Source organism: Trichomycterus rosablanca, chromosome 1, assembly GCF_030014385.1.
Source record: "Trichomycterus rosablanca isolate fTriRos1 chromosome 1, fTriRos1.hap1, whole genome shotgun sequence".
NCBI lineage: Eukaryota > Metazoa > Chordata > Actinopteri > Siluriformes > Trichomycteridae > Trichomycterus > Trichomycterus rosablanca.
This window is the reverse complement of record NC_085988.1, coordinates 37,785,686-37,803,326: the sequence shown is the minus strand read 5'-3', so window position 1 is coordinate 37,803,326 and position 17,641 is coordinate 37,785,686. Positions and strand designations below refer to the sequence as shown.

Below are 17,641 nucleotides of genomic sequence, written 5' to 3'. Positions count from 1 at the left end.
CAAAGGCCTTAAATAATAGGCCTCCCAATTAGGGCTGATTAGGGCGTCGCACCTTTTGTTCTCTCGCTCTCAAGTGGCAGCTCGTCCACACTCCTTTTATAGGGCTAGACAGTACCCCTGGAGGCACAAGGCCATTCGGGTGTGTAGACCGCCAGGTCGAGGTAGCTAGTCTTTCGCTTTTTCCTCTCTAGGATTAGTGTGGTGCGACGCCGTGCAGCCCTCGCGCTGCTATTGTTTACACGATTAGCATTTAGCATTAGCGGTCTTGTTGGGCATCAAGCTATAGCGCTTGTTGCATTCCCCGCTATAGTGCTCTTAATCATTGTTGTTATTGGATTCTGGAACCGCTGGGTGGCGACGCTGTTAAGCGCTCGGTTTCTGCACCAGCGTCGGCGGTTCGAATCCGCACCTTTGAGCTTACCTAACTGAACTATTGACTTTCTCTCTTTTCAGATCGGTGCGCTTCCTCAGCTGCGACCCTCAGCGAAGTATACGCCGATCGCTACCCACCCTAGCCAACCGCTGTGCTGGGGCTAGTGTTCGGCGGGAGGTTCTCCTTCCTCCCGCGTCTGCTCACCTGAGCGCCTTTAGCGCTTGCACTCATTCACTCACCCGCGCTCCAATAGCGCGGTGGAAACGCGCCCGGCTCTCGCCGAGAAGACCAGGGTTCGCGTCCAGCATCTCCTTATTTTTCCCTTTTACTTTTGTTGCCAGCAGCGCCTGCGGCTTCCATCGGGGTTCCTGATTGGTTTTTGTTTCTACTTTTTCCATTTTTTATTCTTTATTTGCTTTAATAAATAAAATAATTATTTTTCCTCCTTTCTTCCACGTTACAGAAAGGTGCGACCAAAAATGGACTCAGCAGATTACCCACCCGTGGCGGACGTCTTGCGCCACCAAGGTGTGGCGTTAGGTAGACACGAAGTGGCTATTAACGAGTTGGCACAGCGGGTGGCTGACCTCACCCAGCGGGTGCCAACCACCGCTCCCACTCCTAGTCTCGTGTCCCACTCTCCTGCCCACACCGGAACCCCGGACACTCCCATTCCTCCTCCCGAAGAGGCCAAGAGATGTCGAGGGTTCCTTCTTCAATGCTCACTGGCGTTCGAGCTGCAACCCTCTCGATACCCCACCGAGTGGTCAAAAGTGGCCTATATCATATCTCTTCTTACTGGGAGGGCGCTAGAATGGTTTACCGCCTTATGGGAGCAAGATGCTCCCGAATGCGTCTCTGAAGGCACCTTTAAGGAGGCCCTTAAAGAGACCTTCTTCCACCCTTCGGGGGGTCATGAGGCAGGCCCTCGGCTACTAGAGCTCACCCAAGGTGGACGCTCAGTGGCCGATTATGTTATTGAGTTCAGAGCGCTAGCTGCAGATTGTGGGTGGGATGAGGGAGCCCTCATCGCCATTTTTCATCGCGGATTAGGAGGTAAGATCAAGGACGAGCTGGCCACTAGGGACCTTCCGTCTACTCTTAAGGCCTTTTACAAACTGGCCACCACGATCGATACTCGCCTGCGTCAGTGAGCGCGGGAACGGGTAGCCTGTCCCTCGTTTACCCGCTCGCAGACTCCCCCCAAACTGCCTCCGCCCGTCTTGGATCCAGAGCCCATGCGCAGTTGGGATCGACCCAGCAGGTCACCCCATCCGCATCGGGTTCGTTGCCCCGATCCCGACAGCCGTTAAACGGGTAGGCCATCCTCGTACCAGGGAGCCGAGGAAGGGCCGCTTTTAACATCCCTGCTCAGGGCCTATTTCTACCGGCCCGGTTGACTTGGGGTTCGGGAGGCACAAACCTTAAGGTTTGTGTAGATTCAGGCGCGGTGGAGAGCTTTATTGACATCAATCTGGTGCGCAGGCTGGGGATAGAGGTCCAACCGCTAACCACACCGGTCTCGGTCCATGCTGTAGATGGACGAGCTGTAGCGGGCAGTCCGATTACCCAACAGACGAAACCTCTCACGCTAGGGCAGGGTTCTTTTTTGTGAACAAGAAGGACGGCACTTTGCGCCCGTGTCGACTATCGCGGTCTGAATGCCATTACGATCAAGGATCGGTACCCGTTGCCGCTGATGGCCACGGCTTTTGAAGCCCTTCAGCGAGCATCAATTTTTACAAAGCTCGACTCACGCAGCGCGTACAACCTGATCCGGATGAATGGAAGACTGCGTTCATTACGCCCACTGGCCACTATGAGTATCTGGTGATGCCATTTGGGTTAATAAATGCCCCCGCAGCATGTCTTCCAGCAGTTTATCAATGAGGTCCTACAGGAGACTCTTGATAAGTTCGTCTACGTTTATCTAGACGATATCCTTATCTTTAGTCGGTCCATCGATGAACACATAGGGCATGTCCGACGGGTTCTCCAGCTTTTGCTCGATCACTGTCTTTTCGTCAAGCTGGAGAAGTCTGTCTTTCACTCCCCCACGGTTTCGTTCCTGGGGTTCATCGTTTCTCAGGGCACCCTTCGCATGGACCCGGCTAAAGTTATTGCAGTGGAGAAGTGGCCAACTCCAAGTTCTGTACGCCAAATGCAAAGGTTTTTGGGCTTTGCAAATTTTTTTCAGCGTTTTATTCAGAACTTTTGCTCAGTCGCTGCCCCGTTAACGGCCCTTACAGGCAAGGGTCCTTTCAAATGGACGGTGCAGGCCCAACAAGCTTTTGACAAGCTGAAAGCTCACTTGACAACTGCTTCTGTCTTGCAGTTGCCTGACCCAGAGGAACCCTTCGTGGTCGAGGTTGATGCCTCTGAGGTCGCGGTTGGGGCAATTTTGTCCCAGAGAGTGGGGCCAGGGAAGAAGCTGCATCCGTGTGCCTTCTTCTCGCACCGCCAGACTCCAGCTGAGCGGAACTACCCGGTTGGAGACACGGAACTTTTAGCCATTAAGTTGGCTTTAGATGAGTGGCGACACTGGCTCGAGGGGGCCAAACATCCTTTTCTTGTCTGGACAGATCACAAAAATTTGTCGTTCATCCAGCAAGTAAAGAGGATGAATTCTCGTCAGGCCCGGTGGTCCTTATTTTTTGGTAGGTTCCACTTCACACTGTCGTATAGACCGGGATCCAAGAATGCTAAGCCGGATGCCCTGTCTAGACAGTGGGAACCGACTAGGCCGGAGACCGGGCCTGATCTCGTGATTCCCTCGACCCAGATAGCTGCCCCAGTCACCTGGGGCATTTCAAAGGTCATACGGGACGCCCAAAGGGCCGAACCCGACCCCAGTGGGGGACCTCCTGACAGACTGTATGTACCTTCTACTGTACGGCGTCAGGTTTTTGAGTGGGCTCATGCTTCCTCTTTTGCGGCGCACCCAGGCGTGACTAAGTCCCTGGTTTTGCTGCGCCGAAGATTTTGGTGGCCGGGGATGGAGAACCAGCGCCCGCGAGGGCTTCTCCATCCGTTGCCGATACCTGCAAGACCGTGGTCCCATATTGCCCTGGACTTTGTGACAGGCTTGCCAAAGTCCAGAGGGTTCACGGCGGTGTTGGTAATTGTCGACCGGTTCACCAAGGCACTGCGCAGATCATCCTGCAACATGTGGTGAGAGCGCATGGGGTCCCATCAGACATTGTGTCTGATCGGGGCCTGCAGTTTGTGAGCCAGTGCTGGCGGGCCTTTTGCCAACTCATTGGCGCTAAGGCCAGCTTATCCTCAGGGTATCACCCTGAGTCGAACGGGCAGTCGGAGAGGCTGATCCAGGATCTGAGCAAGATGCTCAGGTGCCTGACGGCAGGGAATCCGACCATGTGGTCGGATAAATTATTGTGGGCAGAATTTGCTCACAATACCCTAGTTTTGTTGCCAGCAGCGCCTGCGGATTCCATCGGGGTTCCCGATTGGTTTTTTATTCTTTATTTGCTTTAATAAATAAAATAATTATTTTTCTTTAATCTGCATTTGAGTCCTCCTTTCTTCCACGTAACAAATAACAGTGCTATTCTCCTAAGAAAACGGTACAATAGTTAAAAATTACTTATTTGCTGTTGTTTTTTTATTGCTGAGCTCAACAACTGATACATAGCAGTATTAAATAAATAACCACCGCAATATTATGTGGCTGAAAAACCATGCCCTTATCTGTCTCCCCATTTCACTCATGATAAAAGAATAAGTTACCAAGATCAATGCATAAAGAGGTGTCGAATAGGAAGTGGTTTAAAATCAATACTGACTCAGTGTTCCCATCTTATTCATTCTCTGTTGAAAATGACTTGCTGCCCTCAGACTGACGATATAATTATTAGACCATTTCTCATTTCCCAAACACATACCCGTTTTCAGATGTTGAAAGAAATGAGGTCTGACATCTGTCAAGGGTTTAAGCAACAGCACAGCTTTAGCCAGGAAAATGTTCAGCACATACACAGTTTAGTGCCACACCTGGGATCACACTCATTTATTTTGGAATCAGAAGACAGCTTGTCTAGCACCAGATGTTTTCAATAAAAATCTACATTTATGTTATCAAATTTGCTTGTATGTATCAATAAATATTCCTTCTCTGTTTACTGAGATTTCCAATTATCACTATAATACCTTGTAAGGTGAATGTGGGCTTGGAAAAAAGGCTTGGAATTGTATTTCAGAATACAGAGAGAAGCTGCACTGTAAACTGAGGGGCATGCCTTGAGGAGAATAAATCTATCACATTAATTTAGCAAAAGCTACATTTTTGGATCTTTGCACTTTTTGTAGATAATTAATGTGATTGTAAAACAGAGTACTGGACACAAATGGAAACATGCAAAACTCCTCACAGACAATGAATAGAGAGAGTATTGAGCTCAGGCCCCAAGATAAGTGGCACCCATGCTATCAAATGCAGCAAAGCACGACTAATGAATGCTAATGAAAGTTATTTCACAATTCAAAGTGTTGTATCTTATTAATTTTTTTAAACGTACTCTGAGAAATGTTTTCATTTCAAGCTAAAGGTCAGTCTGTTTGTGTGTTTACTGCAAACATATATTAAAGGTTAAAATGTATGCTCTGATACACAGTCATGACATTTCCATAGGAAAGCATAATTCAGAATTTTTATGGAGGATTGGTATACTCAAAATACCTCCTTATTTAATTATTTATACTTACATACAGCATGATTTGATTTTTTTTTTTAACCTGTAATCCAGTTCAATGAAATGACAAAAATATATTTTTATTATAAAAATGCTGGTAGGTATGAGTATTCCTCCCACAGTCCAAAAACATGCAGTCAGGTTAATTGGAGACACTGAATTGACCTACAGGTGGATGGGTGTGTGTGTGTCTGCCCTGCGATGGACTGGAGCCCCGTCCTGGTAGGTATGAGTATTCCTCCCACAGTCCAAAAACATGCAGTCAGGTTAATTGGGTTAATTGGAGACACTGAATTGACCTACAGGTGGATGGGTGTGTGTGTCTGCCCTGCGATGGACTGGAGCCCCGTCCTGGTAGGTATGAGTATTCCTCCCACAGTCCAAAAACATGCAGTCAGGTTAATTGGGTTAATTGGAGACACTGAATTGACCTACAGGTGGATGGGTGTGTGTGTCTGCCCTGCGATGGACTGGAGCCCCGTCCTGGTAGGTATGAGTATTCCTCCCACAGTCCAAAAACATGCAGTCAGGTTAATTGGGTTAATTGGAGACACTGAATTGACCTACAGGTGGATGGGTATGTGTGTCTGCCTTGCGATGGACTGGAGCCCCGTCCTGGTAGGTATGAGTATTCCTCCCACAGTCCAAAAACATGCAGTCAGGTTAATTGGAGACACTGAATTGACCTACAGGTGGATGGGTGTGTGTGTGTCTGCCTTGCGATGGACTGGAGCCCCGTCCTGGTAGGTATGAGTATTCCTCCCACAGTCCAAAAACATGCAGTCAGGTTAATTGGGTTAATTGGAGACACTGAATTGACCTACAGGTGGATGGGTGTGTGTGTCTGCCCTGCGATGGACTGGAGCCCCGTCCTGGTAGGTATGAGTATTCCTCCCACAGTCCAAAAACATGCAGTCAGGTTAATTGGGTTAATTGGAGACACTGAATTGACCTACAGGTGGATGGGTGTGTGTGTCTGTCCTGCGATGGACTGGAGCCCCGTCCTGGTAGGTATGAGTATTCCTCCCACAGTTCAAAAACATGCAGTCAGGTTAATTGGGTTAATTGGAGACACTGAATTGACCTACAGGTGGATGGGTGTGTGTGTCTGCCCTGCGATGGACTGGAGCCCCGTCCTGGTAGGTATGAGTATTCCTCCCACAGTCCAAAAACATGCAGTCAGGTTAATTGGAGACACTGAATTGACCTACAGGTGGATGGGTGTGTGTGTGTCTGCCTTGCGATGGACTGGAGCCCCGTCCTGGTAGGTATGAGTATTCCTCCCACAGTCCAAAAACATGCAGTCAGGTTAATTGGGTTAATTGGAGACACTGAATTGACCTACAGGTGGATGGGTGTGTGTGTCTGCCCTGCGATGGACTGGAGCCCCGTCCTGGTAGGTATGAGTATTCCTCCCACAGTCCAAAAACATGCAGTCAGGTTAATTGGGTTAATTGGAGACACTGAATTGACCTACAGGTGGATGGGTGTGTGTGTCTGCCCTGCGATGGACTGGAGCCCCGTCCACGATACCCCCCTTCAGAATACTGCTGAAGTCAGTATTCACACTGCCAAATTTGGAGTTGATTCAGTACTCAGACCTCTTGATTTTTTGCACACTACATTGTGTTAAGGATATAACTGGCATTTTTACCCATTAATCTACACCTACTCACACATCATGATATTACGTTCATTCTTTGAAATGTATGAAAATAGATAAAAAATCATAAACTAACATTTCTTATTCACAAATACATTTAGATGATTTATTCAATACTTAGTGGCTCCTTATGCAGCAATAACAGCTGCAAGCATTCCTGGATACAGTATATTTCATAGCTTTGCATTGACTTACAGTTTATCCCAGTTTGTAGAGCAGTTTGATCACAGAGATCCACAGACAGTTTCTTGGATGGTTTGGTTTTTGTTTGGAGCACCAGTTCTCTGTCAGCACTGATGAAGTGTAGTTTTCATAAGGTTTTATGCTTCTATAATTTTAAAAACTCATCTCAGTTGTTAGTGTCACTTCTACAAGCCTCCCCCTGTCCAAGTCTGACCTCTAGAGTCTAAACTGTTATTGATATATAAGTGGAATAAGGCTTTCTGAATCTACTACTAAAGAATATTAAATAAAAAATTAAGTAGTACGTAAAACAGCCAGTTTCATTTATGATCTTAATATTTTGCTGGTAAATAAATCAATAAATTTGAACTGGGTTGTTGTTAATGTCTCCTAGTCCCTGATGCTCAATAAAGAAGCGAATTGTTCTATCGCTTAGCTAGCCCTAAAATTGGTATAACCTGCTGGTTTTGGACTAATGCTACCAACATAAAATCACATGGTATAAACTGGTACAACCTGACATATTTTAGTAATAATTGTGAGAATTACGTAAATAAGGACTCATACTGGAATCTGACTGATTTCTACCAACGTGAGTTGTCTCGCTAGGATATTAGCCAGGATAATTGGAATACAATATTTTTATATTATCATTTATATATATCATATAATCAACATAATTTAAGTGAAAGTCTAAGTATGTGCTGTATTAGAAGGGATAAGACTGGTGTAAGTCCTGTTGCACAAATGAATAGAGTAATTTAGTATTGATAAATATTACAGACTTCTGACATCTAGGTTTTTTTTTTTTTATAATGCAGATTATATGATTTGTAATGAAAAAAAAACCCCACTGTATAAAATTCTTGAACAAATAAAAAAACAAAATAATTTTCTTTAGTGTCTGAGACTTTTGGCTGCACTTTAATTGGATTAAAATGATCCAAGCCAGATCACGGTTTTATACAACCTCTTAAAAGCTCTTACCTGTCAGCATTTCTGTGTGGTACCAAACCCACTGCGACTCCGACCATGGTGAGTTGGTTAGTAAAAATGAATTGAGTGAATAAACAAATAAATAATTGACTGAATAATGTGATGCAAAATAACCTAGTGATGTCAACTGTAAAAAAGACATACATGTCAGAAATGTTTGAATGCTTAGAATCTTTAAATGGATCTTTATTTTTAAACTCTGGAAGGTAAACAGATTTTAAAATGACAATTTTAGGTTAGAATAGCTTAAAAAAATAAATCAACGTACAGCTGAATCTTTAGTTATTAGAATCCTACATAAATGACAATAAACCCTTTTCATGTGAGGTTCTTGTTTGGTGAAATGGTCACATGCAGTTGTCAGTATGAGGGTAAATGACCGTATATATGCAGTTGAAGTCGAAAGGTGACAAAAACATGTAAAGAACGTGCATGTGATGGCAGTCATGGAATTTCAGTAATGTCAGCAACTGTACATTGTCTCGTTGGAAAAACCAACTGTGTTTCTGTGTTTAAGATTCAACCTCATAGTCGATGCTATGAGGTTGTCCGGAATAATTTTAATCCTATTTCATTATTATATATTCAACACTAAACATTCCTCAAAACATACCTTTGTTAATTGTTAATTTTTCAGCCTCTAAAATGATTATGAAGTCAGGTTTGCTTGACTTTGGACAGCAACACCTGTGTTTCAATAGCTTTTAATTCACAGCAGAGCTAGGGCCATATTCCAAAAAAAACATCTTACAGTTGTGGGCATTTCACAAGAATTTCCCCTTAAAAATAGATCCTAGTGAAGATACAAGTTATTTATAAAGCATTTTAGCCTTTTAAAAGAGCTTCAAAGGTTAAAAAAATGTTAGGAGTAGGAGGACTTCGAAGAGGCCTCAGGATTTTTGTAAGCCGAGGAGAAAATAACCGAAAGACAAAGAGGTAGCTGAAATGTGCTCAAAACACTGAGTAACATTGAATAATAGATTGGATCATGCAGAAATGAAGTATGTGGTTGAGAGCTTACTAGAAATGCACTCGCATCAGCGCAGACATGCAATAATGCAAGAAATGAAAGTCATCACGGCTCTAAGATATTTGGAAAATGCAACAATGCAGCAGTGATGACTTGGGTCTGTCACAGCCTTTCATCAGCAGAGCGATGACACAAACAATTACAGAACATTTAAAAGCTCAGTTCGTGTCCCAGTAATTTTGTTTCCACACCTTGAAGCGATCACAGAAATTGAAAACAGCAGTTTTTCTTTAGTTAATATCAAATGAATCCCTTCATTCATTCATTGTATTTGCTTTATCCTGGTGAGGGTTGCAGAGGATCTGATTCATTGGGCAACATTTCAAATGGATCAAGTACAAAAATTACCAGCATGGTAAATAAACTAAATAAAAAAACAAATGAATGTCTGTGTGCGTGTGATGATTAGGGTAAGCTAGGCCTATATGATAATGAATAGTGCTTTTATAGGCTTTTGCTTTTTTTTGGATCGTCTTCAAAAGAATCCCCACGTTTTTTTGTCTTTTTCCATGCTCAGAGTTGCTCTGAGATCCTAAATTGCCTATAAGCTAATACCCCTAGCTATAAGTTTTTAAGCCAAGTTAGGAAAAAATACATTGAAGCTTTATGAAAACAGCCCATAGTTGTTAGTGGTTTTTGGATTACATCCGACCACTTGTACAAATTTCCTCTTAGCCGTAGGTGATTTTGGCTTTCCTCCCACCTTTGACAATGAGATCACTGTTCCATGTACTTTGTTTGTAGGGATGATCTTAGGACCTGAAGTTGCTTAGAAATGGCACCAAGTGACATTCTAACTCTGGTCTATGATCTGCTTGTAACATCCTAGACTTATATATTACTATACTTATGTAATATAAAATATTGGGGCTCGTTCTGATGGCTACACATCAACTATGGCTTTTTACATGGGCACACAGAAATTACCAGTGGTATGCAATCATCTAAGTTTCTGAATATATAATGTAACACCACATATCCTTAAAAATTTCAGAAATTAACTTTAAGTTCTCTAAACTTTTTTGATTTAGTCACAAAAAGTCCAGTTGCTGAAATCATTAAAATCCCATAACTGCAATTGGCATGTGTACTTTGATATAAACTCCCTTAACTGAATATGTTGCTTTTAAACAATATCAACTTTAAGTCAACACAAATAAAGAAGAAAATGAACCAATATTACCATTTATTTAGTATACGATTTAGTGTTTCATTCCACATTGCAACCCATTTATAAGGTTTAATGTCAGTTTTAAAGATTAAATTCAGCACAATCCTTGAAGGACAGTAAAATTTAACAAACACTGTTAAAACAGCATTAATGGCTACACAAAGATCCCTTGTATTGACCTTACATGTAGTTGTCAGTCAAGCATTGGCTTGTTCAAAGCTTCTAGTAAATGGTTTAAGTTTAGTGATGCTCTGTAGTGCTTTTTAAGATATGACTTGTTATTGGGGATGATTGTGTTTCGAAGCAAGCCCCATTTACACCAGTCAGTTTCAATCTATAGCATTATTGTTTTCAATAACACCATACAGAGAGAAACTAAATAAAAATATCTTCACACTCTGTCTTATTACGTGCAGTGTAAAATCTTAAGCTGGTACTAGGAACCACAGGGAATAATTTGTGAGAAAGCAGCGAATGTGGTGTGGTCTTGTAGTGACTTTTCCTTAACATTCGTGCAAAACAGAACAGTAATATATCAGCCTAGTGTACATTTACATAAAGATACAGGAGCTGGTGACTGGCTGAGTGGAGGGGTTAAATATTCTGACAGAAGAACCTCTTACCAAAACAGAATGCTAAACTAGGATTTGAATAAGAAAATCAAAGGTAGAGAAAAGCAGGGTATGAAAATAGCACTTTCAATCGTTAATCCACAATTAACAAGAATGTAAAGGATCCTGTCCATCTCCCATTCCTCGCTACCGAGGGAACAGAAACATTCAAATCAACAAGAGAACCCATCCTGGTATTAAACGTCACATGGTTATTCCAGGAGATTATTTTACAGAGGATACATGACAATACTTTACAGATTATATGAGGTATTGCACAAATTATTTTTTAAAAAAGGCAACAAAAATATACAGCGATTTGAAAGAACATGTACAGAGTACATTTTGGAAAGGTGAGAATTTAGTGTCAATTACTCTACTGTGTAGAAGCTATCAAATGGAGACTGAACTAGTCCTCCCATTCATCATCTTCCTCAAAGTCTTCTTCGTCGTCATCATCCTCATCTTCATCTGGAAGCAAACACATCATCATATTATTTTATTACATACAGCAGACAGCAGCCAAATACAACAAATTACAAGACATAATTCAGACATTTGGAAAGATAAAGTACATCTATGACTTGCCTACTCTTTCTACTGTAATAATAAAAGCACCATAAAAGCAATTGACATAAAACTTTAGCATTTAGGTGGCCCATTGGTCCAATGTAGTGGAGTATAGAGTTGGTCTCTGCCAGGGTCAGGAGAAAAATCACCAGTGTTACCTACAGCTGAAATTACACTATTGTAGATGGTTAAGTGTGATCTGATACCAACCAAAAAAAGTCAGATTTGCCATTTATACACAGTCATGGTTTATATTGTCATAGGCTTAGAGGCTGCTAGAGAAGCCTAGTCCCAAAAATCAGCACCACTGATGGTCTGTAACGCGTTACTCTAATCTGACCACATTTTTCAGTAACGAGTAATCTAACGCGTTACTATTTCCAATCCAGTAATCAGATTAAAGTTACTTATCCAAGTTACTGTGCGTTACTACTTTTGTCATTTTCCTTAGTGAAAAGATATTTTTGCTTTCTTCTTGGCAGGGGCGGAGCCAGGGTGTGGCCAGTGGTTGCCATGGCCACCATAAAGTAATCTTCGGCCACCCCTCTGGCCCCCCCACCACCGCTTTGCCGGCAATTTTTTTGCGGAAGCATTTCTGCACGCAGGAGCAGCGCACCTCAGATGAGTAGTTCTTCACCAAAACAGTGCAGTAATACACTCAACATAAATGTCAACCACCAACACCATTACAGAAGTACAGTAGTACTATTTAGTAGTATTCGTGGCGCGCTACGAGTAAAAGCGCCAGTTGGCTCTGCGCATTCCAGTGTTGCCAGATTGGGCGATTATCCGCCAAATTGGGCGGATTTTGTTGGAAAACAATTTAATAGCAGGTAAATAACACTTCTATTTAAAAGAAAATCTTCCGTTTTAAGAAGCTCCAGCATTGTAGAAGGCTATTAAAAGTAAAGTCAATTTTCAATGTTGATTTAGCGTAATAGTGTTGGTCAGTCTGTATCATATTCTTGAAAGAAAATTTAAATGTGTTTTCCATGCATTCACACTAGCATGTTCTGGGATTCAATTGAGTCTCATCAGTACACACAAGTTGGCAGCCAAATGATAAAGTATTGCAAAGGAATATCTTTGAAATATTCCACATTTTATAACTAATAAAGTAACTTGTAATCTAACTTAGTTACTTTTAAAATCAAGTAATCCATAAAGTAACTAAGTTACTTTTTAAAGGAGTAATCAGTAATCAGATTACTTTTTCAAGGTAACTATGCCATCACTGATCAGCACCCTACAGCTAAAGTTACATCCTAATCACAAGGATACATAAAATCAGGAGAAAGCTTCATTTCTAACATGAAAAACTTTTAATTACTGAACTTTTTACCCAAGGCCCCTAACTTCAGTTGCTTTGGTGGTGGTATATCTTGAATCCAAATAATTGTATCTGCCACATGCATAAAGCTAAAAACTTCGGGTCACTGGCATGTCTATTTGATTAAACAAATCACTGATATAATAGCTATTAAATATAATTCACTAGCCTGATGATTCGAATTAAGTTTTAGCGAGGGCTGTCTATCCACAGGTTACTAGAAGCAAACAGAATACATTTAGCATGATTGTGTTAACACATGAGCAGGTCTTACCTGAAGAATGGATTGCTTTGCTCCTCTTCTGCATCACCTCCATTAGTGCTCCAACGATACCTGACGAGGGAGCAGGAGTGGGTGGGCCTGAGTCCGAGCAATCCGTTACCTGCATAAAAAATATTTTCAGACATAAGCTAAATATTTTACTTAAACTAAATAAAAGTATGCCAATAGTATGTCAGTAGGCTTTACATTGAACTATACTATAAATGCAAATGCCTTTGTCCCGTTCGGTCGGCTCTCAGCGGATCATGATCCGCATTGATTTGGCACAATTTTTACGCCGGATGCCCTTCCTGACACAACCCTCCCTATTTTATCCGGGCTTGGGACCGGCACTACAATGCACTGGTTTGTGCATCTAGTGGCTAGGTATCTATAGGACAATTTAGTGTTTTTGGACTGTGGGAGGAAACTGGAGCACCCGGAGGAAATCCATGCGGACACGGGGAGAACATGCAAACTCTGCACAGAAAGGACCCGGACCGCCCCACCTGGGGATCGAACCCAGGACCTTTTTGCTGTGAGGTGACAGTGCTACCCACTAAGCCACTGTGCCACCCCGTGTGTGGATATGTAACGTATATTTTAAAAGCATGTTCAAGACAAAAGGATAGCCACCTTCTTACACCTGTTTATTCATTTCTTCCATTGCAATTCTCACAAGCTTCAGAATGTTTGCAAGGTTCCATTTCTCTATAGCAGACTTTTGGATGTGTGCTTTGGGTCATTATCTTGCTCTACGACCTATTTTGTTCAACTCAAACCTTCTTACACTTGGGAGCATATTTAAGTTCCAAAAATGCTCTCATAATCCTCTAAGTTGATTGTTCCTGTAACACATTCAATTCTAGTTCCAGAAGCTGCAAAGCAGCCCCACAACATTATGGATCCTCCACATGTTTCACTATAGGTAGGGTGCACTTTTCCTTATAGACTTCTTGTAAACATCTATAAACATTGTTTTGTATGCACTGCCAAACCTCTAGTTTGGTTCTATCTGTCCGTAGAACATTTTCCCACAATAACTGTGGTTTGTCAACATAAGTTCATTTGCTTTATTTTGTTGCCTTTCTTTAGCAGTGACCTTTGCATATAAAGCCCTGTTCTTTTCTGTTAAGTGTGTATTTTATATTATATTACTCATCCATCTGATAGCACCCAGAACTCAGCGGTAGTGGACTAGCATATCTTACCACTGCACCCCCTGAGTGTCCAAATGTACATACATTTAATAAAAACTAAATTCTCATTTTGACTGCTGAAAATGAATAGTTTTCATATTTTACTTTATTCAAACTGACCGTTTTGAGCTGAATGCCCTGGCGGATCTGGTCGAGCAGGGCATCACGGCCAATGGTGGTGGATGCTGGACGCTGGTTATTACCGTGATCCACCTTCTTTAGTTGGGTGCCTTCTCTGATCTGCTCCAGCAGGGCACACTTACCGCCCACGGGCACAGAGTCCCCACCTCCGTCCAACTCTGGTGGAGGTGGTGGTCCAGGAGGTGGTGGTGGAGGAGGAGGTGGAGGAGGAGGAGCTCCTCCTCCAGCTGGTGGTGGGGGTGGAGGAGGTGGAGGGTGAGACTGCGGGGCCTGGTAAGGCATGCCGGCATGTGCAGGAGGAGGGGGAGGAGGATGTCCCCTGCATGGAGGGGGAGGGGGAGGAGGTGCTCCAATGCTCTGGCGGGATGGTGGAGGAGGTGGAGGGGCAGATGCTGGAGCTCTGGAGGGTGGGGGAGGAGGTGGGGCTCCTCGTCCACGGGCAGGTGGGGGAGGTGGTCCAGAGGTGTGAGGAGGGGGAGGTGGAGGACCGCCACGTGATGGAGGAGGTGGAGGTGCTAAAAGACAAAAGATAAGAGAAAAAAAGAGGATTATTAGAAAATCTGCTACACATATATCTATTGCCCATTTTTTAATTGAAAGGGAACCCATCGGTCCCAACTGACCAGATGATACTTGCGTGGTGAACTATCCTCTGCCCTGCAATTACACTAATTCAACAACTATATGGCAGTGTGTTGAGTAACACATTGGGGATCTATGGGAGTCCCTTCTAATTGATCAATGCCCTGCCTGATGCAACCCTCCTAATTTTATCCACCGCCAATGAGAGCACCCTGACAAGTGAACCTCCCAATGGCTAGGCTGTTCGGTCATCCCCCACCCCACTACACAGCTAATTATGTCTGTGTATATGCCTGACCGGCCAATAGCACCGTTGAGATTCAAACTCCTGATCTCACCCAGCAGTGGTCTAGCATGTTTTACTGTGCTGCCACCCAAGCGCTCCTGTTTGTGATTATGATGCTGAATTAGAACTGCCAGTTAACATCAAGCTAATGTGCTGTCATGGGGGCAGGAAGCAAAATAAGGCATGAATACTGCATAAGTAATGGTTATAGCTAGATTCACCTTGCATAACACATGATGTGCAAGTGGTACTAGCTAATGGTCATAACTTTTGCACCTAGAACTGAGTGACTGAAAACACTCCTGTCATTAATGAGGGTGAATGAATTGAAATTAGAGCTGTCCAGACCCCATGCCAAATACTGTTATTTAAGACTAAATCAATTTACCATTTCACTTAATTAGCTAACACATTTCTAACTGTTAAATTGTGTAACCTTGACCGACAACACAGGATATTAATAAGAATAACACACTAAAACACACCATTATCATGAATGTGACATTTGGCATAACTGCTTGCAGAGTGTCACCTCTCTTACTGTGAGGGTTAGGTCTGGCCCAAATTCAGGAGGGTCTGAATCAAAATAAGACTGGGACATCACTACAGTTCTTGAAGGCGCAATCACAATAAGTTACAGTTTGTTTATTTGTTTTTACGTCATGTCTACACACCTTGGTCACATTCATGACAGGAACGGCAGCCACTCACCACACAAGGTTCATCAGTACATAAGGGTAAATTGAACACAGTCTTGGACAATTTAGTGTCTCCAATTCACCTCACTTGCATGTCTTTGGACTGTCGGAGGAAACCGGAGCACCCGAAGGAAACCCACGCAGACACAGGGAGAACATGCAAACTTCACACAGAAAGGACCCGGACCGCCCCACCTGGTGATCGAATCCAGGACCTTCTTGCTGTGAGGCAACAGTGCTACCCATCGAGCCACCGTGCTGCCCCAATAGGTTACATAAAGTCATGTTTACGTTTACTTCTATTCTAGATGATTATCACTGCTGTAAACCTCTGCTATTCTGCACTAGTGTCACTGGTCCTGCTGCACATTCTTCTGTGTGGCAACAAAGTGCTAATCAATCTTTTTCGATACAGGAACGTTCTTGGAGCAGCACAGTGACAGTTATAGGCTGCATGTGACACATTTTGCCCTTGATGTTGTCAGCACCTTAATAAATCGTTAATGCAAAACCATTTATCACTCACGAATTAAAGACAACACAGCTTGGGTAAGGGTACAGCTCAAACTGTGTGAAGTCCATGTGTAAGTAGTATTGATAACTCAAGCCTATAAGCATGCAAGTCCTTGTCTTCTAATGCTAATCAACATTATGGTGACATTATTAAAACAGTGGCTGTCTTAGAAGGTGACCTTTGGGATATATTGTTATGATTTAATTTTTATTATGTTGGTTGTTGTTTATTTTTGTATGTTCTATTTATGCATCCCCTCCCAACTTTCCTCCCAATCTATCTTATCCAATTACCCATTCGTAATTCGCCACTACTGTTGCAGATCTTAATTTCTGACTGAGGAGGGTTGCTGTTCATATGAGAGTCACACACTGATCTCCATTATCCCCAGTCTCATTGTGCAGGCACCATCGATCAGCCAGCAGAGGCCGTAATTGCAGCATTTATGAGAAAACCCTGTTCAGCCATTGTCTCGCTCCTTACAGGCACAAAGCCAATCATGTATCTGTGTAGGTGCCTGGCTGGCTGATAGCAAAGCTGAGATTCAAACTTGAGAGTTGTAGATCTTAGCACTGATGGGCTAGTGTGTTTTTACTGCTGTGCCACCCGAACACCTCTTGGTTGGCGTTTACTAATGTTAAACACTGCTAATTGCTTTACTTAATATTGTTTTATGTCAGGGCTGGTTTATCATTAGTTTATACACACAGGCATAAAAACAAGTGACCTATATTTTAAGTCTCACACCTCAAGCAATTTTTTAAAACTACTGTAAATGCACAAACCAAAAAAACATAACACTGCACTCCAATCAATCATCACACCTGAATTCATCTAGTGCATGCAAATCTATGGTCAGGTTTAAGCTAGAGAAAGAAATCAGGCACCACCTACCACTCCACCTGGGAGGACCTAAAGGTAAAGAACACAAAATGTTCAAATAAAAACCATGACGTGTGAGACTATAATTACTGTCTGGACTGTTTGATTGAATGAAGTCATGTTACATTATATGGGACCTTCAAAAGAAAACAGGCTGTCATGAGGATTTCTCTGAAGTGCACAATTAAGAGCGACGGGAATTCCAGCTACCTCTATAACTCAACTGCCTGGTATGCTAAATCACAAGAGCAGAACATGTTCAAATGTAGCTGTAAGATGTGTACACGTGTAAAAGTAAGGATTCTTTACTTCTTGCAGGAGCATTAAAACCAGCGTTGCCCACATTTCAGCAAAACTTAGTCAAAATCCATCAATTGAAACATCCAGGCTACCAGCAACTTTGTAAAACTTACATTTTTTTTAGGGCTGAGATTGGCCTGA

At 42.8% G+C, this 17,641-nt stretch overlaps 1 protein-coding gene across 2 annotated transcripts in view; it reads right to left on the bottom strand.

Moving 5' to 3' along the window:
• Positions 1–10,125: 10,125 nt before the first annotated feature.
• wasla (WASP like actin nucleation promoting factor a) overlaps positions 10,126–17,641 on the bottom strand; it is a 39,924-nt gene continuing 32,408 nt past the window's right edge. For both annotated transcript variants that reach the window (XM_062992305.1, XM_062992311.1), the window contains 3 exons: positions 14,218–14,753; positions 12,911–13,019; positions 10,126–11,207 (listed from right to left, as the gene is read on the bottom strand). In XM_062992305.1, the coding sequence (XP_062848375.1) occupies positions 11,146–11,207; positions 12,911–13,019; positions 14,218–14,753 (707 nt within the window). In that variant the 3' untranslated portion in view covers positions 10,126–11,145. The remainder of the gene's footprint in view (positions 11,208–12,910; positions 13,020–14,217; positions 14,754–17,641) is intronic.